The sequence below is a fragment of the Alosa alosa genome, chromosome 23 (assembly GCF_017589495.1).
Source record: "Alosa alosa isolate M-15738 ecotype Scorff River chromosome 23, AALO_Geno_1.1, whole genome shotgun sequence".
Taxonomy (NCBI): Eukaryota; Metazoa; Chordata; class Actinopteri; order Clupeiformes; family Clupeidae; genus Alosa; species Alosa alosa.
In genome coordinates, this window is record NC_063211.1 from 19,443,297 (window position 1) to 19,470,383 (window position 27,087).

Consider the following 27,087-nt stretch of genomic DNA (forward strand, 5'->3'; position numbering starts at 1 on the left):
TGCAGTTTGGGAAGGACAGAAATAACTTTACAGAGCAAGCGGCTGAGTCACATGGTTACAGTGCAAAACAATGCATATTCTTTTCACTTAAGATCTTTCTGGTTTTGAATAATATGTTCACTTTCAAACTAAACCTTATTAAAAGCAGTGCTGGAATAGTAGTACTGGACTTAGTTGTAGTAGTAGTAGTAGTAGTAGTAGTAGTAGTAGTAGTAGTCTCTCTTATTACTGCCATCATTCCTACTTGTACATGAACTGGTAAGACTCAGCTCAGTGTGATGTGAAACATGACCCAATATTTTTCAAAGCTTCCCAGTTCAATTTTGGATTAAAACATACAGCCTCAGGTTGTCCTTAGTTTGTTGTATCCGTCAGTTTGGAAAAGCCTGCGTTACACAAGTAGACTATGACAAACTGGAATGGAGGATAACTTTTCATGTGTATGAGAGATGGGGGTGTATTCAACATGTAGTCACTCTTTAGCTCAATAAGCTGTTCCTGTATTTCTAAAGTGAGATGTTTTGTTGTGCACCGGGGTCTCTGGCATCAGTGGAATCAGCTCTATCCTCACAAGTTAAACTTGTCTGTGTTACTCTGAGCATACTGTATTAATAGACTTTACGGTTGAAAGAATGTGATATGAATAAATAATACAGAGGATGCTTTTGCCCAGTAGGCTATGGGTGATTCCACCTTAATAGCATTGCTAAGACCATAATCGAGTGTGAGAAATGGCAATAATGATTGGCTCAGAAATTAATTTAATTAGAAATTAAATAACTTGTGATGCTTATTGGACAAGTGGGGATCTCAGGACTGAGCTCAGTTGAGGGAGAAGGAGAATGATTATGTGCAGTTACTGTTGGGGTGTTTGGAAAGAATGTTTAAAAATGGCTGATTAAAAATGTAGCCTAATGTACTCTTATTTTGGAGGGATGTCAGGAGCTCTTGAAGGCTACTGCAATCTGCAACCTATGGAACTATATACAAATCAAATGGTAGCCTGATGTTCTACCTATGGGGTAACACTTGAAATATAACATCTGTTTACTATTTGTAGGCAATGGTTATCATATTCACATGTCAATGGAAAATTATACATATGAAGTTTTACCGATACATTTTAGAGTTTTTTTATCGGCCAAGCTGAAGACAGTTGTGTATGTTATTGTTCGTGCAACTCTTAGGCTCATGTCCTTTGCATTTTATGAGTGTGTGTAAAACCTTACAATGACCTTTCTGATTCAAATTGTTCTTCAAACCACATCACACACTTGCATGTTTGTATCTCTCGTCCTAAATGAAAAATCACTCTCCACCAAGAAAAAACAAAAGGGAGACTACTTACGGAGCAGCCGTCCTCGCTGACGGTGTATTTCATTCGGCTGTTGCCGAAGGCGCGGATGTCGACTCCGTCAGCTCCCTTCAAGATGGCTGCCTTCTTTAGGTTGCCGGTGCTCTCGTCCTTGTAGATCACGCTGTTGCGGCAGTGGAAGGTGAGCATCTGGGAGGCCTCTTTGGACAGCAGGCGCACGAAGGTCAGCTGGACAGCCACCGAGTTACGAGAGGCCCCCTCATTCCCGTAGGTAAACTAGAAAGACATTTAGAGCAATTGCACGTTACCATTTCAAACACCTGTGTAGTAAATGTCTTGAACAAAAATGAGTTACCAAGTTATTAAATTGAGCACTATTATTAGAGTGAGCAAGTAGCCTATTTTTAAATGAGGGTTAAAAACAGGTTTTATATGAGGCAGAGCAAACATGGCAAAGGGCATCTTTTCCGTAGATAAAACAGCATCTGCAGTGGGGCAGAGCTGCTCCCAGTCTGATGGACCTGATGGACCAAATCAGATTTTAATCCATTCAAGAGTTAACTGTAATGTCAGAAAAAAAAAGGAATTTGCTGATGAGGACTTGGAAAAAACAGAAGCTCCTTGTTTTAAGGAGTGGTTTATGGAATTGCGAAAAGGTGACCTCTTATGAACTGTTCTTCTATAGACCGACTGAAAGATGAAAAGTTGTGAATTACCAGATTTGTCAGGATATACAATGTGTATGGTACTTTGTAAGTACTATTATAAAGACTTTGTTCTGTCATGTTTTCTTTCTTTCTCTCTCTGTTTTCACTTCTGTTCTGTATGCATGTGTATCGCTAGATTGTATTGTCATTCACAACATTTGGTGTGTGTTGTTACAGCATAAAAAGTTTCAAAAATTAATTTCAGTGAAGATCAGTATTTGCACTTACGCGAGTTCCTCCATTCATGTTGCCTCCGAACCAGATGGGCTTTGAGTGGTTAGAGCTAGACGACCACCAGGACTTGCGTGGGACGCTGGTGGGATGGGCAGAGATACATGTCTCGCCTGTCTCCATGTTGCAGTGCACCTTGATGGCATCATTCAGACTGCCCTCATTGGGATCAATCCAGTACTCACCTACCAAAAAAAAATCCACAATAAACATGAACAAAAAGGTATTAGTTAGGCTTACTTGAATCTGACACCACCACAGTCAGACCGAAAACTTAAAATGTAAGAGGTTTAATACTTCAGTAGAAGTACTGTGTTTTTTATTCTGTCTGAACAATGACCTCAAAATGAAAGAGCATTGGAACAATACACCATGTAAGCCCCCTCCTTGAAACCCTATTAACACCCGATCACGGGGAAAGTCATTAACCAGGTAATACCTGCTTCTGCTGGGGTATAAATAGGCTTTTCTACCACAGAGAGGTTTTTTTATTTCCACAGTGTAAGATTAAACCCATTCAACCTGGTTCCACTCTAAAAACGTTGCCTAATCAAACCCCTCCCCTTTAGCAGATTAAATTCTTCAACAGTCATCTGTCAACCCCAAATTCATCCCACCCACCCACCCACACACACACACACAAGAAACCCCATTCTATCCATCATGCCCCCACCACCACAGCATGACTCTCCACCCACTGCTCTTCTTGTGAGGGTAGCAGCACTTGAGGTTCTACTAAAAAAATCCTCTGATCAACCACCCCACAACACCCCCCCACCCCCCAACCCCACCCCAACCCACCCCAACCCACATACACACCCCTTTAGTAGGTTACTGTGAAGTCAACTATTCACCACCCCACCTCCATTAGAAATTCCACCCCATCTCATCCATCAACCCCTCCATCCCACACCACCCTGTGAGCACCATGACTGTGCAACCCACCGCTCTTCTTGTCGGGGTAGCAGCGCTTGAGGTCGTCGCAGGTGCGTGCCGGGTGCATGCGGGTGCCATCTGGGCTCTTCATGCTGTTTAGCTGGCTGCTCAGGGCCTTGAGGGAGATGTGGATGCCCGTGTTGGCGCGGACCTTGGCCGCACTCTTGGCGACGCCGTTGATGGCATTGCTGACGGGGTTCGCCTCGTCCTTAATGACATCAGGAGGCGAATCAGACTTCGGGTCGATGGCTGCCGCGTCGGAGGCCTCGATATCGATCATTGGGGAGCCTGCGTCTTCACCCTCGTAGTCAGGGAAAGTGTCAGCAAAGAGCTCATCCACAACACCAGTGGGTGGACCGACAGGGCCAGGGAGACCGGGGGGACCAGGCTCTCCTGGGGGTCCCTTAGGGCCAAGGAGGGGAGAGAGACTTCAATTTACCAGTTTTGAAAATTTTTGTCTTAGAACAGTATTACAGTTACAGTATCCGCACATTAAATTAATCTTTATTAAACTAAATTGATGAATATTTACAGAAAAGTGAGAGAGTGCCACAAAAGTACCAGTACTCTCCCTACTCAGTAAAGCAAAGAGGGGGCTCACCTCGGGTCCAATTTCACCATATTCTCCCCGGGTTCCAGGAGGACCATGAGGTCCAGGCACACCCTGATCTCCTTCCTTTCCTTGGGGTCCTACCGGGCCTGGGACTCCCTACATACAACAGCATTCATTGTATAATGACAAATAATCACTCTGATTATATTCCAATCTAATATTGGGATTGATATTACATTAGATATTGATATTATATTATCAAATATTATTATCTGACCTCATACTGATTATTACATTTGCACTGCATTATAAGATTATATATATACAGTATATGTAAGGGATAACGTCCTTCAAGGTGTCCTGTTATACGGAATTAATGGACGAGGAGGAGGCAAAGACTTTCCTCCACCCAAGTTCATTAATTCCGTATAACAGGACACCTCGAAGGACGTTATCCCGCTTATCACCCGGTTGCCACTACAGGCACTAGTCATGCCTTTATAGCCCTAACAGCGATAGCATGGACAGTTAGCTTGTTTACAGTTGATTCCATTGTTGCGAAGCCTGCTTCCAGGCTCAACCGTCTTCCTACTATGGTTGTTATAGTTACCATTCATAAGCATTGATATGGAACAGTGATTAAACTTTTTTTTACCAGATCTACTTCATAGGTGTCCCGTTATTCAGAATAAATAGCCACCCCACCAGCCAATCGGAAAAGAGTATTTCTTCTCTCCGGGTGTTAAATATATATAATCTTATAATGCAGGTTTCTGATTATAATCTAATCTAAACTATTATATTATAGTCTAATCTATGGAATGGTGACTCCAGGTAGCACTCACCCTTGGGCCGCCGGGCCCAACGATTCCACGAGCCCCAGCATCTCCACTTTGACCCTTAAAATAGAATCAAACATAAAACTGTTGGTTGGCAGATTTTGACAAGACTTATTGATGCTGAAAGGACTTCTTGAAAATCTTTCAAAAGTACAAGCTACATTTCAGAGAAAAGGGTTCTGTACTGAAACTTGATTCTGTATGCAACACACAAACATTAAAGTGTACAGTTATTGATTTACACAGCCATATACTGACTGAAGTATACAGTTGTACTAGTGTATGCTGTTAGACTTACGCCTATTCCAGGGAGGCCTTGGAGGCCGGTGAACCCTCTGTGACCCTTCTGACCTCTCTCTCCTTTGTCTCCTCTCTCACCCTTATCACCCTGTGGTCCTTGGGGCCCCTGGATCCCACACAATACAACACAATGTACAGTATATTACACAGAGCTTGAGGTATTAATCAGTGTAAATCAGCATGCAGTGTTACACTATACTTTATAACAGCTTTTGGTTCAGGCAGCCAACCTGTATCCTACACACACACACACACACACACACACACACACACGCACGCATACGCACATGTACACATTGAGTCTAGCAGGTTTGAGATTAGGCCAATGGGAGATTTGGTCAATGGGAGAAAAAATTGCTGTTTACTGTTTACTGTTTGGATAAATCATTTTCCATTGACATATGAATATGAAATTATATATAATATCAAATCATGTGCATCTTACATTAGAAATTCTATACCAGAAGTGTCCTAATCTTACCGTCTTTCCACGAGGACCAGCTGGACCTGCAGGGCCAGGTGGACCTCTTGACCCCTGTCAGAAAACACACACAAATACAAAAAAAAACACCTCTGAGTTACAGTATATTGTACTTCAGCAGAGATACATAAGCTCACTTGTTTGCCTTGACACTTGGCAATCAAAGTGACACTTGGCAAACACTTGGTTGGCTGGAGCTAGGGCATTAGTGATGATTATGTAATGGAAAATGCTCTGCTGTGGGGTATACTACGAAGCACGTTAGACATATCTAGGCTATGTAGACATATCGAGGCTTCACAAAGCCTTGAATCAGGGGTATACGTTAAGTGATACTACGATAGCAGTTATGTGATATATTTGTCAAACTAGGCTTTCAGCTCAGATCTGTACGCATTCTCGGTGTTGGGATGACGTTGGCCAATCGTGAAACGTGGAGACGCACATGACCCCCTCTATTTAAAAACAATTACTACCGCATTCATGAGCGATAGCTTAATCTACACTGCGGTCATTTTTTGTGTCTAACCTATAACATCAAATTAATCAATTGTCATCAGTTGTTGTACGGTATACACGTCCATAGTGGGATATTTGCACGCACAGCACTATTAAAGCGCATTCGAGATCCAAAATGTTAGTAGAGGCGGAGCTCCACCTGTAAGATTTATGACAGAATCCTACACGAGAGATAACTTCGTTTTTAAGACAATTGATTGGTCAGTGGGCGGTAGATTACACTATTTGAGCTATAACTTAGCACATAACCTCCTCCCGACCAGGTTTGGTTGACAGCATAAGATACCTTGGTGATATAGCGACACTAAAACAGTCACAGCATAGCCTGGCTTTGAGCGCAACATACCTCGCTAACCCACTAATCGAGATTCGTAGTATACCCCGCTGGTATGTATAACTAAATAAACCCAACAAGACGAACAGGACACAAATATGCAGTAGAGGGAACTGTCTGTCTCATTTTTTAGGAGTGGTATAATAGCTTTTACACTAACTGAATGTGTGGTTACTTGGACAGCAGAATGAAAATAAGGATCAATAGACATTGACGCTATATCAATATCAATATTGATGGCTGGGGGGGGTATTTGTGACGGATAAATCAATTGTACTATTGATGAGGAATGCAGTTCTAGCCAGTTTCCTGTTTCTGGCAGATGAATCAGAGGGGTTTGCGCAGCCTTACCTGTTGTCCTCTCTTTCCTGCGTGTCCAGGTGAGCCTACGGGGCCTGAGGTTCCAGTTGCACCCTGAGCACCTGCCAGTCCTTCGGGACCAGGGCTTCCTCTGTCACCCTACAAAACAAACAAATAAACAAACAACTGAAGCCATATGGAGGATATGTAAACATCATTACCATCTGACATTGTTTACAATCCCAGGCTGTTATTCCATTGGGGGAAAAGTCTTTAATTAGCTGTCAAACTCTGTTGTGTAGCTACAAAGGATTAAGGCCACACATGAGTATCATAAATATTTTGTCTAAAAATTCCTTCAAGGAAGCCTGACAAGAAATTACAAGAACACATCTATAAAGGAAATTATGCGCTTTATGGAAGGCTTTATTTGTTTTTGAAAAGATAAAATGGACTTTATACAATGCAAAAACAACAATAATCCCAAGAGGAATCCATTACAGTCCATGACAGTTTTTCCTGCTGCAAACTCTATAAGTTAGAGAAGCACCGAAGAGAATTCACCACTGACTACACAAAGGATAGGGAAATATCAACAAGGATATTGTGCTGTTTTTATCACAAAGTTGCACTACGGTGATTTTCCTTACCCTGCTTCCAATAATACCATCTTTTCCTGGAATTCCATCAGATCCTGCAAGACCCTATAATGACATAGAAAACACACATATGAATGAATGAATGAATGAATGAATGAATGAATTTAACCGCATATGAGATCAGTAAAAGGTGTTTCCTTAGACTCTGAGCAGCTAAACATTGCCTGGGTGCACTGTCACAGTGAGGTCCTGTACCTCTGGCCCCGCTTCACCACGAGGTCCAGTCTGGCCCGGCAGTCCTGAAATCCCTGGGGGTCCTTTCGTTCCGGAACCGCCCGACGCCCCTGCCTTTCCTGGAGCACCCTGGGAGCACATAAAATACAAATACAAATAAAAGTCATATCCTGCAGGTATTTTTCAGCCCATACAATGACTGTGCTAGCTGCAAAAGGGCATGTTAAATTAGCTGTTTCAGCAATAGCCTTCCCCTATCAAAACCGGTTGGTAAGTTAATTTGGAAGACATTGTGTTTTGGGGGCATTTTTCTTCTGGAAAACCATTGTTAGGGAAGCAGGGGAGACATTTGGTACCACAATACCTTAATAAATGTAATATAAAATAAAACAACCTGAAACTTTCCTCGGACTGACATCTTAAGATATTATTACTGCAATCTGCAATCATAGCTACAGGCAACCACCGGATATTGTACACAATATTCATCTTCTGTGAGAATTGGTGCATCTGCAATGATCAGTTTAACCCATTTATGGGGCTTTCATATTTTCACTTATCTAGTCTATAGATAAGTGAAAATAATATATACAGAATAATGCTCTATATTAGCATTAAGCATAGTACATGCTTTAAGGCCCATTCACACCAAGAACGATAACGATAACGATAGCTATAAATAAATATCGTTCTCATTAATATGAATGACGACGTTCACACATAAACTATAACAATAACGACATGAAGAACAATATCGTTGGGGATCACTTTCAGAGCGATTTTCAGAACGATAAAAAGCTAATAGTCAATCAGAACCCATTGAATTTTAACCGTCACATTCAGGAGAAACTTTGTTTATCGTTGTTCAGTGTGAACGCTTTTATCGTTATGGTTATAGTTATCGTTATCGTTCTTGGTGTGAATAGGCCTTTACTCTTTGCAAACCGATACAAATAGATAACAAATAAAATAATGTAAACATTCAGGAATAAAGGCCAGTATAAAATAATAAAAAAAACTCTTTATACATTTAATTACACATTATTTTGTACACAAATAATCTGTCACATAAACATACAAATATCTAGAAATATAATGTCATACTCATGAGGATATATCCTGCTCTCCTGAGTAATATACTCATAAGGATATATCCTCAGGAGTGACTTCAAAAGGACCCATGAGCAGGAGGATTGAAACTCACAGCGGGACCAGCGAGACCCATCATGCCCCTCTCTCCTCTCATGCCAGGCAGACCAACCAGTCCTCTCATGCCTGTGGTGCCAGCAGGACCTGGAGGGCCGACGGGACCCTGCAGAGGAAGAGAGGGAACAAGGGAGGAAGAGAGGGAACAAGGGAGGAAGAGAGGGAATGAGGGAGGTAGAGAGGGAACGTGGGAGGAAGAGAGGGAATGAGGGAGGTAGAGAGGAAACGGGGAGGAAGAGAGGGAATAAGAGAGATAGAGAGGGAATGAGGGAGGAAAAGAGTAAATTTACCATTTATGTAAATAAATAAAGTCTAAATGTGCATATGTAAATAAATATAAATATCAATGGTGGTAATAATACTAGAGACTGTCAGGAACCAAATTAATTAAGGTGACTTTAAGCCTTCTCTCTGTGCCACTGGGTTTGGCTGCCAACACCAGGGACAGGAGCAGGGAGTCAGTAAGCAAAGTCTCTATTAAAACTGGCAATTACACTCTTAATGATCCCTAATGCGCCTAATTAGTAACCCAGTAAACTATTGGCAAATGCGTGACAGCGAGTGAATCTAAAATCAATACAACTCCATAGCTGTTTTATCTTCTTATTTAGATCATAACTGTGTCAATTATGCTGTCAACAGAACACGACTAGACATGATTTAACCTGTCTATGTTGTTGATATACTGAAAGAATACATAATATTCATGTACCTGTTACAAGTATAGCAGAAATAAATCCACATATTCAGCCATTATTCTTAACTAAACCGTTTTTTCACACACACAGATGACCCATCATATAATATCTGAATTTGAATTCAAGGGACTAAGTCATCCTATTACTCTTTTATGATTTTATAACCATATTATTATTTATCTCTCTCTCTTGTTTTACCTCTAGTCCATCCTCTCCAGCATCTCCCTTGTCTCCAGCCTTTCCAGCAGGGCCTTGGGCTCCACGCTCCCCCACGCGTCCAACGGGACCCTTCTCCCCAAAGATGCCCTTCTCTCCCGCCTTACCAGGCATGCCTATAGGCCCGGCTTCTCCAGTCGATCCCTAGAGAAAGCAGTACAGCACTGTTAATGTTAAGGCCTAGTGACTCTAAACTGATAACACTACTGTATGGCACATCATGACTGATGACTGAACATCAGCATACTTAATGTGCTTAACGAATTCAGACAGGCGTAAGGGTGAATTGCCTAAATCACAACTCAGTGCAAGGAAATCTGATTGGCAAAAGTGGAAATTTTACATTAATAACTAAAATCTAAATACTCTAAATACTCACCACACCACCAGGTGGTCCAACTCCACCAGGAGATCCAGGGAAACCACTTGGACCCTGAATTGAGAATGGGGAAATGTAAAAGTCAAACTTCCTGTGGAAACACTAAGGCGTTGTTTGAAAGTGACCTCTGTGTGGAAAGCTTGACTAACCGTAGCGCCTTGTGTTCCTCTAGCACCCTTCAGTCCACCCACTCCAATTAGCCCCTGGAAACAAATGGCCACATACTGTAATTCAGGCAAAAATTCAGGCAAAAAGTCCTCAACAGACATAATTAGTTAACATTCTGGTGACACGTTTTGGCAAGGCTGGAGTGCAAATGACCTCATAAAAACTCAGACACAACAAAAAACAATGTTTCGTTTAAACATTCTATCAAAGTAAAATTAAAATGATCATATATTCATAATGATTAAAAAGCCCATACACAAATAAATGACCCACACCAAACTGTATGTCCAAACTCACCCGAGGACCAGGCTTTCCAGCCATGCCCTGTGGTCCCACAGACCCCGCCTCTCCCTTGGCTCCAGGATCGCCTGGTTCACCTTTGACCCCTGGCTGACCATCAGGTCCCTGCCAAAGAGATAATTATAGTGCCAAACTGTTAGCTTGCATAATGCCCCACAATGCTGAATTTTGATATTTTTGCTTTGGCTTAAATAAGTTTTGTCAACATATACTGTAAAATTTAAAACCCACACGTTGAGATAACTCAGTCAACAAGATGACTTACCTTGGTTTAATTGAGTTTGCAAATCTTTTTTTGAATAGTACATCAGTAGTTTTACTCACCGGAGTTCCAGCAAATCCAACAGCCCCAGTAGGCCCCGGCTCACCAGGAGAACCCTAAAACAAGATATAACACGAATAAAGGCTTTGTGTCTAGACTGTGGTACTTCGCTAACACACTACTGTTGAGGGCTTTAATGCTATTCAGCTTTAGTTTAAGATTTAGAGGCTTAGTGGCAACAAGTGAAAAAGTCTGAAACGTGTAAGAAAAAAACATTATACTTTGACGATAACATTGATTAGTTAAATTTGTTAAAATTGTTATCTCCACCAAGGAGGCTTTGATTGTTTGTTTCTCTTACTGTCTGTCTGTCGGCAGGATTACACAAAACCTGCCAGACCTGCCACATTTTGTGGAGGGTTGTTGGCTAGCATACGCCACAGAAGAACCCATGAAATTTTGGAGAGGATCCAAGTTGACCGGTCCATAAATTTTCACTCTCATCAATATTGCGAGATAGAGCTTTTGTCCTTGGCAGATGTGTGCACTCTCTAGTTATATATTGCAAAGGACTTTTTATGATTGATGAAAACTTTCTTAGAAGACTTTGGAAGATGTCCATCAGAATTTTGGACATTTGAGGTTTACTATCTAACAGATTCAGTTCTCAGACTCTCCAGCTTTCACTGAAAGCCAAAAAAAAAATAAAGCCCAAGTCTGGACAAGAAATCTACATTTAACACAACATAACACAGCACAACACAACACAACACAACACAAACACAAAACAACACAAACAAAACACAAACAAAACACTATGACACAACACAACACAACAAACACAACACAACAAACACAACCCAAATCTACTCACAGCCACAGCTCTGGCGCCCGGGTTTCCTGGAGGACCTCGGGGTCCTGGCTCACCCTATATGACACAACACGGTATTAACTCTCCACACAAGGCACGAAAAATCACCATTTATAATGTCAACGTCAATGTCAATTTATTTACAGAGCACATTTTATTACAGAGGCAGATGGCCACAGTCATTATTCATAAGGATGCACGCTTATGATGAAGAACATTCAGCTCTCTCACCTTCTCTCCACTTGGCCCAGCTGGGCCTATAGGTCCCAGCAGACCAGGCAATCCCTACAAGAAACAGATAATATCAATGTGTAACACATCACAACAGTAATGCAAAGGTAGCAATACTAATACAAGTACAGCAATATCAGTTATCAGATATCAGATATCAACAGCAATATCAATATCAGAGTAACACTAACGGCAATAGTATAGATGGAATCAAAGAGTGACATGAATATTCAAATGAATCTTTTTCCTGATTTAAAATGTACTAATTTTGCAGACATGGGAATACTATGACTGATGCAATAATTTATTTTAAAGAAATGAAAAATGAACGGAAACGAATGTAAAGCCCAGAGGGACCAGTGTTACTCACCCTTGCACCATCAGCTCCGGCTTTTCCCTCGCTGCCCTTGTCTCCATTGGCTCCCTAAAAACACAGGAAAAGGAGAGTCTGAGATGAGGAGGCAGAGACCTTGAAACCAAAACAAAACCAAGGCCACGGCATCAGAGCGATTATGGCAATAGAGTAATGACCAGAACAACACACACACACACACACACACAAATACACAAATGAAGCCAGATGACTCATAAACAAGATCTGCATCTCAATGGAGCTCATTAGACAGAAACTAAGGATACATTCACAAACTAAAACAGATTTTATGATGGAGAAGCCAGAACAGGGAGTGGTGAAGGCAAACCTAATTATCTCAGTTTATTTCCTGAATAACATACAAAGTTTAGAAGCACACACACAACTAAAATGAAAACCATTGTAAATTGATTTAGCTAAAAGCCTTTTTTTTAAACAAAAGCTGCTCTTTACAATACTTAGCAAACTACAATGTCCAATGTGATTTACAATTCTAATTGCAATAGTCTTTGCTAGGTCAAAGGTCACTTACTCTCTCTCCTTTCGGTCCAGCAGAGCCAGTACTTCCTCTCTCTCCTGGCATACCCTGAAGGCCTGGGGGTCCCAACTCTCCAGGGTTGCCTGTGGGGCCAGCATTACCCTGAGAGTGGAAGGTGGGGTGGGGTGGTGTGTGTGTGTGTGTGTGGGGTGGGGGGTTAACAGCTCAAATACTCTTTTTACAGATATCATAAAAAAATCTATTACATGCAGTATACATTAAACAGTGTAAGATTAGGGCTATTGTTCATTTCATGACCAGACATGGTCCTGAGGTCCATTTATTGCTGTTGAATTATTTCCTTTTACAGAAACTCAAAAGACCAGTGCATTGATCTGATCCTACTGTATGCTGACAGTGCCCATTGCCAAAACAAACCTTTCTTAAAGCAACACCAAAGCACTTTTTCTCTGTCACATGCACACTATTTGTTTATCCAGCAACCGCTTGGCAAATAACGATGTCCACAGACAAGGTAGAGCAGTGGTTTTCAAAGTGGGGGCCGGGGCCCCCTGGGGGGCCGCAAAGGGGTGCGAGGGGGGCCTCAGCAACTTGGAAGGAAAAATAAAAGCAACAAATAAATACATTTGAAAATGTTTAAATATACCTATTACTATGAGGGTTGTTATACAATGCCATTATAATAATTTTCCATGGGAATAATAGTAGAGTGATAGCTCTCATATAGCAGAAAGCCCCAAATGCAATTTTTACACACTGTATGCTCCATCGCAAAGTGCTTACAAGTGGCTAAAATAGTTATTAGGATAAGCTTAATGTATTTTTACATTTGCCATATATTGTCGATGGGTTTATTAACACATCAAGGGGGTCCTTGAACGGAACCTAGTGGTATTTGGGGGGCCTTGTCTTGGAAAAGTTTGGGAACCCCTGAGGTAGAGTATGTCGCATGATTTTATGAACGTATGATGTATTGCGACATCATAAGCAAGTCAAATTTGTAGTTTCTTATGTCTCATTCCATCGAACTACAGATCTGCTATCCGATCTGGCAAACTTTCATAGTGCGGTTATAGCCGATAAAGGGCTGCGAAGCGAATGCAGAAGTGCCGTTCACCCTGTTACGAGTAGATGAACCACTGAAACGACTTTGGAAACATTATTTTAAGGTACAAAAACCTCTTTGGTGTTGCTTTAAGTAGATCAAAAATATGAAATCATATTCATATATAATAGCTTTGTATGATAGCATTCCGTAACAGTGATGTCTCTGTGAGGCTAAATGCGAGTGAACACCCTCGACTGACTCACCTTGGGGCCATCTGGTCCAGGTGTGCCTGCGAAGCCTTTCGCTCCAGGTAGGCCATTGGGCCCAGGTTCGCCTCTCTCTCCAGGGGTGCCTCGTTCACCCTTGACCAAAGCAAAGCGGATTTAGGTGGCATCCATCAATCATGTCATACAGAAGTGATTTGGCTAATGAGTCAATAAAGAACATGGCTTCCCAAATGCCCTCCATTGCTAAGTGCAAATGATGGTAGCAAGCATTATGGGTAACACTCCATAGATTGCCCTTTCAGATGTCGAATATTATAATGTTATATGAATAATAATATAATACTATATACTGTATATTGCTGAATCAGATACTGAGTATTGATGTGTAGTCTTGGCTAATTGTCCAATCAGCTTACTCTTGGTCCCGTTGCCCCAGCAGGTCCTGTCTCTCCGTTGACTCCCTATGAAGGAAAAGCATAGTCAGTATATGACTTGTGAGCCAGGCCCTGTGACTGCATAAAGGAATAAGAAACAATTCATCTGAAGTCAGTCATTTGAGCCAGTTGATGGACAGATTTCAAAAGGATAGTCCACCTTGGATAGTCCACCTAAAGAGTCTACAGTACACTGATGGTCTGCTGAAATTCAAGTTCAGTCTGTTAAACAATTACTAAATATCACCTCAACCAAACCAAAACAAACCCAACCCCCAACCCTAATTTTAACCATGAAATGTTAACCGTACATTGAACAGAATATTAACAGATAGATAATCTTAATTTTGCCCATAAACTAGTCTAATGCAAGTTAGACTTTCACAAAAATAAAGACTGACCTATTTTAGACCAATATAATTAGACACCTTACCCCCAGGCTATCTTGGGTCTTAAGTATTATGTTATCTTGATTCCACAACTGATTTCAGTTGGAAATGTGTAACCTAGCCTATTCTTGCTTATCTAAAAGAAAAACATTAAATAAGAAGACTTATAAATTGTAGGATGAAAATACCACATCTGAAGTGTCATTTGTGAAGGCATATGTGCCTTATTCATATTGTTTGACCTAAAGACAAGCATGTTCTGCTTGGGTAAAATCGAGTTGAGTTGGTTAGATGTGGTTACTCAAGCAGCCATGTTTTTTTATTTTGAAAAGAGACTTAATCCAGAATTCATTGCACTATAGTCCTACTTCAGATAGTGAAGAACTAAACTGCTTTGTGCAACGGTTTAGTTTAGATGTCTATATAAAGTCTGACTATCTACTATATCTAAGCAATAGGCAAAGTCTATTTTTGTGAAACCGGCCCCTGCTATGTAGGTACAGTAAGTGTTCTAGTTGGGGTGATAGTATGTGTTCTGGTAGGTAGGTGTAGGAATGTGTTCTGGTAGGTGGTTAAGTGTTCTGGTTGGAGTGATAGTACAGTAGTCTTCTGGTAAGTACAGTAGGCATAGGTACACAATGTGTTATATTTGGTAGGTGCTCTGGTTGTATGGATAACAGGTGCTTTGGTAGGTGGTTTCACTGATGGCTGATGTTCACATTAGTAGGTGTGAGCATGTGCTCTGATAAATGCTCTTGTTGTATTGACAGTAGGCGCTCTGGGAGGCAGGTGTGTATAGGTTATTTGACCAGTAGGTGTAGGTGAGCATTCTGGTTGTATTGACAGGAGGTGTTCAGGTAACCAGGTGTATTTAAGGGCTTTGAATGGTGGGTGTAGGTGAGTGTTCTGGTTGTACTGACAGGGTCTAGCATTTACAAACTTGGCCACTCTCACCTCGTTTCCTGGCTTTCCGGACTCTCCTGGTGGGCCTGCGGGTCCAGGCAATCCCTTAAAAAACAGGATAAAAAAGTTTTAAAGACTCAAATTTATAACATCCTGTCACAGCAGAACTGAAACCACTAGAGATTTAAGAGGATTCCAAATTTGGTGAGACTATAAGAAAAAAAAGTGTGACAAAACCACTCAATCCTAAACTCCTAAAGTCCCTTTCTTGTACAAGATGGAGAAGGTCAAGAGCCTACCTGGAATCCATTCAGCCCAGGTGGCCCTTGTTCACCTCTCTTTCCTGCAGTGCCCTGAGAGAGAGAAAGAAGAAAAGAGAGAGCGAGACAGAGACAGAGAGAGCGAGAGGGAAGAACAGAGAGAGAGAAAGAGAGAGAGAAAAGTTATGGACAAACTAGCTATATATACAATAGCAACCCAGCAAAAACGGCATCATAAATTATACAGTGTTCTCAGTGGGCACAGACAATGCAGAATTCAATAAACTTGATCAGATAAGAGACACTTACGGCCGGTCCAGGAGGCCCTGCTGCCCCCTCCTCTCCAGCTTTGCCGTTCACTCCCTGCAACAGACGCCAAGACCAACTCATTAGCAATTCCTCCTTTCCTCTCCCCCCTGCTCACCCACCAAGACCCTCCACTCCATTAAAATTACATTTATTCATTTCTGAACACTGTCCATTCTCAACACCATCAGCTTTTTCTAACGCGGCCTCTCTCAAGAGACCCACTTCAATTGGCTCAAAGAGAAAAAGAGAGAGGAGAGGGAGAGAGGAAGAAATACAAACAGTATTTGAAGATGGGCCTCTTCTTTGGTTTAGCATAATGAACTGTACAGGGACAAGGATCTGTTTTATGCATGCACAAATGACCCTACTGTGGGCATTCACTTGGTAATTCAGCCTGGCCATGATAAGGAGAGAGCAGACATCATCCTCCACAGTATCTGGCTCTGATCCAGATGATCGGCCTCAGATCTGTATCTCCACTGGCTCTGAAACGGTTCTGATCCGGCTCAGATCTGTATCTCCACTGGCTCTGATATGGTTCTGACCCAGCTCTGATTTGGCCCCAGGTCTTGTCCAGTGTCAGAGACTCGGCTGAGAAAGGGCAATACTCACTCTCTGGCCAGGTACTCCAGGGGTCCCTGCCTCTCCCATCTTCCCTGCGTCTCCCTGGAGATAAAGACAGGACATTTTTAGACTTTAATTAACGAATAACAGACTTTTTAACAAACGTAGTATTAGATGCATCCTTTACTGTGTATGAATGACATGTTGGGTATAATAAGAGGATGTACAGGCAGAGGAGGACAGAGTACACAGCTGCATTACTTGTGTAAAAGTACAGATACTCTTTGCTAAATTTTACTCAAGTACAAGTAAAAGTACAACAGTCAGATGTCTATTTAAGTAAAAGTACTGAAGTACTTGTTTTTAAAAGTACTTGAGTATCAAGAGTACAAGAGTAGCCTACATTTTCTAAATATTGCATTACTACTGCCACAGTGCTTACATTTATGTACAGAAATGTCCTACATGGAGTTATGAAAAATGTTAATGTTAATACCTTGGAGAATGTAAAAATGTAATTTTCATCTTTTTACCATGTTGCCAGGGATGGGCAGTATTTCTAATACATGTATTTAAAATATGTATTTCAAATACAAAATACTATTTTGTAATTGAAACACTTGAAGCGAAAACTATCATTAACTTGTTCAGAAAATTGAAATAGTCTGGCGAGGTGGGGACACAGGTTGGCACATTCCCCGATGGACCTGCTGCGCTCTTCATCCATTGTTTTAAGCCTATGGTTTCGTCTCTCTTATCTAAATCTGGCCATGGAGTTGACTTTGGCGGAAAGCTGAAGGTGATTGCTGATAGGCTGTCTCAATCAGTGGCGCCTGCACAATCCAATCACGTTTGAAAGGAAAACAACAAATTGAGGGTTTCCGAGATTTTTCTTTTTTCCTTTTTTTTAGAAGTAACGGGTACTCACGGTTATGGATAGAAATGTAGTGGAGTAAAGAGTACAATATTTGCCTCTCAAATGTACTTGAGGAAAGTCATGAGTACTCCCCAAAAATGATACTCGAGTAAAGTACAGATCCCTCAAAATTGTACTCAAGTACTGTACTGAAGTAAATGTACTCCGTTACTGTCCGGCTCTGTGTACAGGTTATAAAGCGAGTAGTATTCAATAATATCAGTGATAATGCATGAAATTCATCAAGATCAAGCAAGGTTCTGAAAATGAGCTTTTACTCACACTGAAACCTTTTGGACCAGGCAGGCCCAGTGTCCCTGCCAAACCTCTGGTACCGGGAGCTCCAGCCGTACCAGGACCGCCATCCTCTCCTGCACTTCCCTGCCAGGCAAAAGGAAGAAGGGGTTATAATCTATCTATCAATCCCCTGTTAGGTAAAGTTAATATCAAATCTGAGACTTGTGTAAATGCTAAGATGACATTTATGTCTAATTAACAATAGTGTCCTCAGTGAGTGAGCAAATTAGCCAAAGCCAAATCTTCACCCGAAAGAAGTTAATTAATAAATTAATAAATTCCCTCCATATCTTGGCATGAAGACAAAGTGACAGGTGCCACAGCTAGGTTAATGAAAGGTAAATCTCTGACATTTCTTCACAGCTCTCCTCTGTGGTTTTTACCTGTGGTCCGAGTTTCCCCTCAGGTCCTTGTGTTCCAGGGAGCCCCGTCAAACCCTAAAGGAACACAATGAAACTGTTAGTTTCTGGTTCAAGCCAGCCATCTGGGTGTGTTTTGACTGAGGTAAACAAGGTAAACAACAAGGTTAATAGCCCTGAGAGACTACAAAATGAAGAGCTTTAGACATCACGCGTCACAGACTAAAGAGAAAGTGATACAATTTGATTTATTGACTTAGTGACACTTTGCTTGGATAGTCCACCTAAAGAGTCTACACTAATGGTCTGCTGAAATTCAAGTTCAGTCTGTTGAACAATTACTAAATATCACCTTAACCAAACCAAAACAAACCCAACCCCCAACCCTAATTTTAACCATAAAATGTTAACCGTACACTGTATTGAACAGAATGTTAGCGGATAGTTTGCTTAAAATCTGAGCATCTATAGACAGTCTAGTGCAACCAAATAAAACCTATGATTCTTATGCTCGACCGTGGGAGACCGCCTCACATGTCACAGACTGTCACACGACAGGAAGTGATGCGACTCTTACCCTAGCCCCTGGGAGGCCGGGTTCTCCCAGACGACCGGGGTCTCCACCAACCCCCTTCAGACCAGAGGTCCCAGCGCCACCACGCTCACCTTGAGCACCCTAGGGTCAAAACACAGTTCAGTGGGCACATCAATAATTACTTCCAAAAAAAAAATCATTAACGTTTTGTTGTCATAATATCATTTATTATACTACAATTAGTATACATTTATTATTACATGTATGTATAGTAATTGTATTTGTTGCTTACCTTTTGACCAGGAAGGCCATCAGAACCAGGGAAACCTCGGCTACCGGGAGCCCCCTGATAAAAGTCGTCAATAATTAATTTAAAATCTTTTACAGATGCTATGAGCAAAGTTAACATTTATTACAACATTCGCTCATTTGCTTAAAGTGACAATCTGAAATTCTTCCATAACATGTACTTCCCAGACAGAGTAAAACCAGTTAACTCAGGTATTCTTTTAAAATAAATGACTTCAGCAGCATTACCAGTGTTTCTCATTCATTGACTTATTTGTGGCGGCCCACCACAATATCAACATTGACCACCACACAATGATTTTCCAGGTTGTACTAAATTGTGCTTAAATCTGGTTAGCATCATAACCACGCTGTGCTTATTTGTTAAAAAACTGTTGCATTCAAGTAAATTCTGCAAACCAACCACCACAAATGGAATTCAATTCTATGGGAAACACTGATTATCATATTAGATACATTTAAATTAGCTATTACTGTAATCCGATTCAAATTGATTAATTTCACTATTTCTAATCCCATGGCTACTTTTACAGCCCATCTGTCACCAATTAATTTACAACCCGTTTGTATTGCTCTTCCTAAGCCATACAGTATGCCTATGCCCACACATAGTTCTCCAAAATGATTCAATCAGATCTCAGTAGCTCATTCCTTATCTTGTACAGACAGGGTCTGAGCTGCTGTCAGGGGAGGTCTCTTTAGAGCTGCCTCCCCTCGTTTGAGCTGAGCTGAGCTTCATTAGATTATCAGCCTCATCAGTCTCCACTATGGAGGGTGGCAAGCCTTGTGACAGTGATGAGTGAGTGAGTGAGGAGTGAGTGAGTGAGTGAGTGAGTGGTTGGTTGGTTGGTTGGTTCAATAAATGAATGAACAATGCATAAATTAATTAATTCATTGTGAATGTATTTATGAATGTGAATGAATGAATGAATGAATGGAGGTGGTGCTCACCCTCTCCCCCGCAGGCCCGGCTGCTCCTGGGGACCCAGCATCTCCTCTGGGGCCTCTCTTTCCCTCCTCCCCCAACGGCCCAATCTCTCCGTGAGGCCCAATCGCACCCTGAAATATAGATTTTACTCTACATTGATTAATGCTGTTGATGTTATCGTTGTTGTTGTTGTGGTTGTTTTTGAATCATCAGTTCACGCTAATTGAAGCCTAGAGAATCTGAATGACCTTAATTCTCCTTTTCTTATCTTACACAAGGTAATTCATTATTCATTTTCACGAATATACACTCACAAGTTCTCCTTTAAGACCAGGCTCTCCTTTGAATCCTGGAGACCCCAAATCACCCTGTTGGCCAGAAAGAGTTGGAGGTCATTTGGGATGCACAAGTCAAGAGTAGTAGGATGTCCCATTCATGGAATGAATGTCTATGACACAGCTAATGTTGAGGTCACATACTTTATCATGATATATTACAACATAAGGCTCAGGTGAAATATGAGTACAGGTCATTACCGCTTGACCTTTGACCCCTGGGAATCCGGTAGTTCCCTGAGGTCCGGGAGGGCCAAGTGGACCAGGAAGTCCCCCAGCCCCCTGAATGCCAGGCAATCCCTGTGGAAGAACCACACATTATTGACACCACAGTCACACACTAAATCAGCCAAACACACACACACACACACACAGACAGACAGACACACAAAATACACACTGGCATGTCTACATTACTCACTCACACTCATAGATTAGCTCCACACACATATGTCTACATTATTCATCTGCTAGGCCTTTTGTCGGTGTGATATTTTGAACTCCACTGGTGATGAGCAGGAAACTTACCGTGGGTCCTTTAGAACCAGGGCTCCCGTCAGTCCCAGCAGCTCCCTGCGGACATTACCGGTACACAAACACGTCAGCCTTCATTCAACACTGCGTGAACCATCTTCATCAACTCTTTCAGAGCAGGCTAGCTAGCAGCAGGATACGCTCACCTTGTTGCCCGAGGGTCCAGGGTTGCCCAGTCGTCCAGTCTCCCCTCTTTGTCCCTGGGCCCCAGCCGTGCCCCTGGGGCCAGTGGGGCCTGCTTCACCCTGGGCAGGAGTGGAGGAAATCATGTGCATTAGATATGAATTATCAATATTAATAAGGTGCAGTCAGCGATCGCATGCGATTTCAAGCCCATAACATTTTTTTGCCCGTTCCCGCACCACCAGACTCACCAACAGCTTCATACACCAGGCTGTTAGGATGCTGAACTCTCTCCCCCCTCTCCCCCCTCCATCCTCAGCTACATAACATTCTGGACTTATGGACCCACAATGGCTGCCTTGCACTACTCCACTTGCACCACTCCACTTGTACACTTGCACACTTTGCAACTTGTTGTTGTTGTCCTGTTGTCCTGAAAACACAACACTTCTGCTGCTCTTACATAACTTGCACCACTATGCCACTTGCTTACTTAGGTCAAACAGAACTACCTCAGCCATTTATTGGCCTAACTTTGCACTATTATATTGACTGTCTATGCACAATTGCACAATTTCAACCCAATTTTGCTGCTCTTATTTCTTAATTGTATGTGCCTTCTTATTTACTTTTATTGTTTACTTGAATGTTATGTTTGTCTGTGGACTTAATTGGTAAAATATGTCTTGTCTTCACCGTGGGATAGTGAGAAACGTAATTTCGATCTCTTTGTATGTCTTGGCATGTGAAGAAATTGACAATAAAGCAGACTTTGACTTTGACTTTGATTTTGTGAGGAACAGATATTACAGAAATATAACAGAAAAAATATTTCTATGAAATATATTATATTTAAATTATATGAAGCTAGTGTGCTATCCTTGGTCCATAATGATACATGGCATAATGGAGAGAGATAATATTTTAACAGAAACTAGCGGTGCACTCGATTGAAATATAGTATGCTTGACATGCTCATACTCAAACAAGCAAACATTCAAACCCTTCCAAAGGTCTTCAATATTAACCTCTCTCCAACTCAAAAACCAATCTACCGTAGCCCTTCCATCTTTACAAAACTGCATGCATGTGCTTACAAGTGCAGGGAAATTGCACTCACCTTCATACCCGGAGCCCCAGGAAAACCAGCACCTCCAGAGATTCCCATTGGACCCTGTAGAGAAAGATATGTTTTAGTTCCTTACCAGAAAAAGATGGCTACCGATGAAAGGTCACAGATGGTTTTGCATTAGTTACAGTGTGTGTGTGTTATGGCATATTTATGTAAAAAATAAATAAATAAATAAACAAACAAACTCACCATTGGGCCTGGTTTGCCAATATCCCCAGATGTTCCCCGTTTGCCCTAACAAAGAGAAAAGACATGGCATATTTAAACTACCATGCTAATTCTCTGACTACACAATTTGTCTCTTAATGCAACTTGTTAGCATAATTGGACCGCAGAACAAACAAGAATAAAAACAAATAGTTTGGTATTAATTAGGCATTATCTATTTACAGTAGCAAATGAATTAATTAATTCAATTAAAAACTCAGGCCAATTAGAATACGTCTTACCACAGGGCCAGGTGATCCAATTCTTCCTCTGTCTCCAGGCATTCCCAAAGGACCCTTCACAAGAACACAACAAGCACAGTGCCAGATAATCACACACCCAATCATCATTAGTTATCGCAAACATCACAGTGATTAATGGCAGCATGAAATAGCTCAGCTCAGTGAAACCAACAAGTTAAACCAGCTCCTGTATTATTCTCTGACCAAATGTAGCATGTAATCAAATGTATTCATTGCTATTGTAAATTACATATTATTTCTATGAAAAAAATGCTTCTAAACCTGCCGTCAACTCAACCTACAACTCCACATTACGATCAGCATTATTTATGCTCTGAAGTCATAGCAACCACACGAGCATGTCAGCCAAATGAATTGCCCGTCTTAATTGGAAAGGGGACTTTCATGCTTTATGGTGATGTGACCTGAGTTTGATTGAACTGTCAGTAGGCTATTTATCACACGTTTGATTTGTGGGAGAGTAATGATTGAGTGGGGGGGTTGGTCTGATCCACACTCACCCGTGGACCCAGTCCACCCATGTTACCAGGGTTGCCTTGCTCTCCCTGTTAAGACACACACACACACACACACACACACACACACACACACACACACACACATTAAACAAAGAAATTCTAAATATAAATATCAGAATATCATTACAAGATATAATACGTACTAATATGAATACTGTACTGCTGACAGACACATGCAGCCATTTATACACACACACACACACACACACACAAATGCGTACATCAAATACCCAATCAAAAGGGGATACTATCAAAAAGGCACAAAATACAATCATTTTTAAAAGAATTCATGAATATACTTCAATAGAAATATCTGAAGTTGATTACCTTCGATCCAGTTACCCCTGGTTCACCCCTGGATCCTACAGAACCTGCATGTCCCTAAAGTAACAGACAAATATGCATGAATAATTCAAACGCCCTCTGGAAATACCTGTACCTGCTGCCCCGTTGTCTTAAAGTTGCTAGAGTTCATGTGGGATATCATTATCATACCATCAGTAACAACATCCTAGTTCTTCTTATAATGAACATATTTTTTCTTTAAATATGAAGTTATAAGCACTGTAAATAAATTATTAGAACAAGTATGCGATCTGTGCCTCAAAAAATCACTTGTCATTATTGAGAGTATTAACCTCTATGGGACTATCAAAACTAATCAAGGTGAAACATGAAACATTTGAGCTGCTTTTGGAATGAGTTGCACCATGCATGCATATTAACCAAGGGTATGAATATTGAATACCCAAGTAACTGCACTTATGAAAACTGAACTTTAATTATATAATTAAAATCTATGGCGGGAACAAAGCCTTCTGATTGCCTGAGAGTTAAGAGGAGTTAATGGCCACTTTAAACCAACCTTAAGTCCTCTCAGTCCTGGTTGTCCTGGCAACCCAGGGAACCCTCGAAGCCCCTGAAAAAAAGGAGTTCAACATTAAAGACAAGACATTTAATTTCGTTTAACTTTTATGTCGGTCTTTGAAAGACAACATATATCCAATTATCTTACTCACATCAGGTGCACAGTATTTACCGTACCTTACACAGAGTCCTAACTACATGCGATGCGAGTGGGCATTAGCAATAAAATCTGTCTAATTACATTGTTTTCAATTGGAATGTCCTGACGGTACACAACACGAAGCAGCGCGATGTTTTGAGCAGAACATTTGCCGGACGCCTTAATTCTATTTTCTCGCTCGCATTGCTCTTCTATTTTGAAGGAGAAATATTATACAATAGAAGGGCATATTTAACGGATTCAAAGTGGACAGAGAGCATTCAATGCATTACATTACATTACATTACATTTGGCTGACACATTTTTAACCAAAGCGACTAACAACATGGTGAGCAGTTTAAGTTTTAAAGCAATTCTCTCAACAATTTTAGGACAGTTTAAAAACGGTAGAGTACAGTAAGAATAAGTGCATCAGTGAGTGCTGTTTTTAAACAGTTGAGTGTCAGTTCAAGACGGGTGGTAAGTGCTAGGATCAGCAAGACTTGTAAGTGGTGTTATGAAAGGAGATGTTCTCTAAAGAGCTGGTTCTTCAGGAGTTTTTTGAAAATGGAGAATGCAACACAACAGTCGCTCGCTCGGATGCTCTTAAGACTCCCTGTTAGTAGATCCTACCTTATAATGTTGTGTGGATAGGGACAGTTTGTTTTGGGGATTTCTGATTGTTTTGACTCGAATTTTAAAACAGGTGGCTCTAAACTGTGTAGGGGTGACTTGGATCAAAGGTGCCGACACGGCATTGATGTGTCTGAATATTCCTAAGGTGGACTAAATGCTACAGAGCAAAGTCACACTAACTATTGTATTTCATTTTGGGTTCTAGGAAAGGAATGTGGAGCGGAGCGGAGTTTCCTATCTAGCTGGTGACCCACTTAAACTTTAGAAGTACTCCAATGCCTCTAGGCAGTACTGTCACACTTATGTCGCATGACGTCCACTGATGACAGATAAGCGGGCCTGAAAATGTTAGTTCTTGTGTCTTAAAAGGAAGGAAATTCTTACAGAGGCCACAGGATGGGGCACTTGATAAAGCTCACAAGCGTGTATCATGCCAGTGCAGACTAATTAAGAAGGCAATATTGACCGTACTAATTGTCTGAGGTGAGACTTGTTAAGTCCAGTGTGTTTATAATGCACATGTTTATGTTCCGTCTGGCTAAGGAGAGAGATATTATATTTATATAACTAGAGTTGAGGACAGAAGCAACTTACCTGAGATCCTGGGAGTCCGTTCTCTCCTGCGTTTCCGGATGGCCCCGGCTCACCCTATTACAACCACAAAATAGGATTTGTCTTGTTTAGCGAATTATCATAATTATCATATCATAATTTTAAATGTTAATTAAAAACGATAAACCCACATTGTCACCAAACTTATTCTTCAGCACAATGGCATTAGAGGAAAAAATGATTATGTTAAGATGTTTGTTATGGAAATGAGCAAGGAAACAAATAACTCACATCTAGGCCGGGTTTTCCTGGTGGGCCGTCTGGGCCTCTTGGGCCAAAGGTACCCTGCAAATACAAAAACAAGTCAGGCCTCACACACACACCTCCCACACACACCACCACCACCACCACCAATACCACTGTCTATCTCTCTCCTGGTCTGATAAATGTCAGTGCACAAGGAGCAGAGGGATAATCGTTGATTTGTGAAGGATTATATATACAAAGCCAACACATCACATCAGTGACATTCATGAGGTCAGTTTGGGAGACACCTCCAGTGATGTTGAGAGTTCTAGAATTATAAGCGCTGAGAAAAGCTTCTTAAATATTCTAAGCTCTTAGTAAAATTCTTTACTGCAGGTCACATCTAGGACATCAAGACTGAAGAAGTACATTCCTACTAATATTGAGAACACTCTGGAGTAGCACTTTATTTAGATAAAACCTTGAAGAGATATTAATCTATTCATCAAGTCATCAACACACTATAATCTCAGAGTGTCAGCCAGCCTCAGAGAAGTCAACACAAAGATTATCTGTGGTGTTCTTTGCTCAACTTTGTCAACTAAATGTTAAGTAATTTCCCCTAACCTCAGCTAACCTAGCCCAATAGTTCTCAAATGTGAAAAATCTGTTAAATGAATATCCTACAAGTCTCTTGCTAACTGAACAGGGACTGTAATACTAGGGACTGTAATAATAGTATGTAGTAATGTAGACACATATTTAAAACTTTGACAAATGTCAAGATAGTTACATGAAAAACTCTGACTTGACCTAACCGTGACCCTCATTTTTCTAGAAAGGTAATCTACATTGTCAACAGGGAGCTTCATTATGTAACCTACGCTGTGTTGAACCCCGCGGCGCAGCCCTGCACTCTCCCAAACCTGAACCCGCAAACAGTAAGGCCTTAGATCTGGAGTGGAGCGCGAGCTCAAAGTCCAGGCTGCTAGCTCTCACTAACACTTAACTTACATCTTCCCCAGTTCCAGATATAAAAAAAAAATGTTACAGCTTATATTAGCATGACCCAGAGGGTCTCCAAAGCATGGGTTGCCCAGGCAAGCACATATATAGGCAGTCACCACCCATCAGGCCTTACCATAGATCCTGGCTCACCCACGTCCCCAGGAATACCTTGAGCACCAGTAGGTCCCTAAGGAACAGAGGTTAAAAAGTCAGAGGATCACTTACTGACCTGAAGTGTGGGGGGATGGAGCTGAAGAAGCACTTCACAGGTTGACATACATTAGATTAGCACACACTTGGCTGCAATGCAGGGCACCATCAAGCACATTGGGAGCAGTAGGGGGTTCAGTGAGGACACTCCGACTCACGATCAGGAGGAGGTCAAACTAGCAACCTTTCAATTGCTGAATGATGCTTTATCTACCGAGCCACAGTGGCCCCTCTGCTGCAATGCTACTTTGCAGGACCTCTGAAGGTCGTGAGAGACTCACCGGTGGG

The 27,087-nt window shown here is 41.4% G+C and overlaps 1 protein-coding gene across 1 annotated transcript in view; it reads right to left on the reverse strand.

The window, feature by feature from the left end:
• The window catches only part of col5a2b (collagen, type V, alpha 2b), a 42,581-nt gene that overhangs the window by 1,635 nt on the left and 13,859 nt on the right, over positions 1-27,087 (reverse strand). Inside the window, exons 9-53 of the mRNA XM_048235534.1 lie at positions 27,081-27,087; positions 26,723-26,776; positions 25,627-25,680; positions 25,378-25,431; positions 24,007-24,060; positions 23,469-23,522; positions 23,124-23,168; positions 22,603-22,656; positions 22,343-22,387; positions 22,142-22,195; positions 21,045-21,143; positions 20,893-20,937; positions 20,566-20,664; positions 20,344-20,397; positions 20,053-20,160; positions 19,085-19,138; positions 18,835-18,933; positions 18,282-18,335; positions 17,884-17,982; positions 16,734-16,787; positions 16,122-16,175; positions 15,852-15,905; positions 15,604-15,657; positions 14,243-14,287; positions 13,863-13,961; positions 12,585-12,692; positions 12,050-12,103; positions 11,680-11,733; positions 11,452-11,505; positions 10,640-10,693; positions 10,313-10,420; positions 9,997-10,050; positions 9,848-9,901; positions 9,451-9,612; positions 8,553-8,660; positions 7,370-7,477; positions 7,166-7,219; positions 6,567-6,674; positions 5,363-5,416; positions 4,880-4,987; positions 4,588-4,641; positions 3,791-3,898; positions 3,199-3,592; positions 2,251-2,438; positions 1,349-1,591 (exon numbers count right to left, since the gene is read on the reverse strand). The exon at positions 27,081-27,087 is cut by the window's right edge and continues 38 nt beyond it. Of these exons, the coding sequence (XP_048091491.1) occupies positions 1,349-1,591; positions 2,251-2,438; positions 3,199-3,592; positions 3,791-3,898; positions 4,588-4,641; positions 4,880-4,987; positions 5,363-5,416; positions 6,567-6,674; positions 7,166-7,219; positions 7,370-7,477; positions 8,553-8,660; positions 9,451-9,612; positions 9,848-9,901; positions 9,997-10,050; positions 10,313-10,420; positions 10,640-10,693; positions 11,452-11,505; positions 11,680-11,733; positions 12,050-12,103; positions 12,585-12,692; positions 13,863-13,961; positions 14,243-14,287; positions 15,604-15,657; positions 15,852-15,905; positions 16,122-16,175; positions 16,734-16,787; positions 17,884-17,982; positions 18,282-18,335; positions 18,835-18,933; positions 19,085-19,138; positions 20,053-20,160; positions 20,344-20,397; positions 20,566-20,664; positions 20,893-20,937; positions 21,045-21,143; positions 22,142-22,195; positions 22,343-22,387; positions 22,603-22,656; positions 23,124-23,168; positions 23,469-23,522; positions 24,007-24,060; positions 25,378-25,431; positions 25,627-25,680; positions 26,723-26,776; positions 27,081-27,087 (3,775 nt within the window). The remainder of the gene's footprint in view (positions 1-1,348; positions 1,592-2,250; positions 2,439-3,198; positions 3,593-3,790; positions 3,899-4,587; positions 4,642-4,879; positions 4,988-5,362; positions 5,417-6,566; positions 6,675-7,165; positions 7,220-7,369; positions 7,478-8,552; positions 8,661-9,450; positions 9,613-9,847; positions 9,902-9,996; positions 10,051-10,312; positions 10,421-10,639; positions 10,694-11,451; positions 11,506-11,679; positions 11,734-12,049; positions 12,104-12,584; positions 12,693-13,862; positions 13,962-14,242; positions 14,288-15,603; positions 15,658-15,851; positions 15,906-16,121; positions 16,176-16,733; positions 16,788-17,883; positions 17,983-18,281; positions 18,336-18,834; positions 18,934-19,084; positions 19,139-20,052; positions 20,161-20,343; positions 20,398-20,565; positions 20,665-20,892; positions 20,938-21,044; positions 21,144-22,141; positions 22,196-22,342; positions 22,388-22,602; positions 22,657-23,123; positions 23,169-23,468; positions 23,523-24,006; positions 24,061-25,377; positions 25,432-25,626; positions 25,681-26,722; positions 26,777-27,080) is intronic.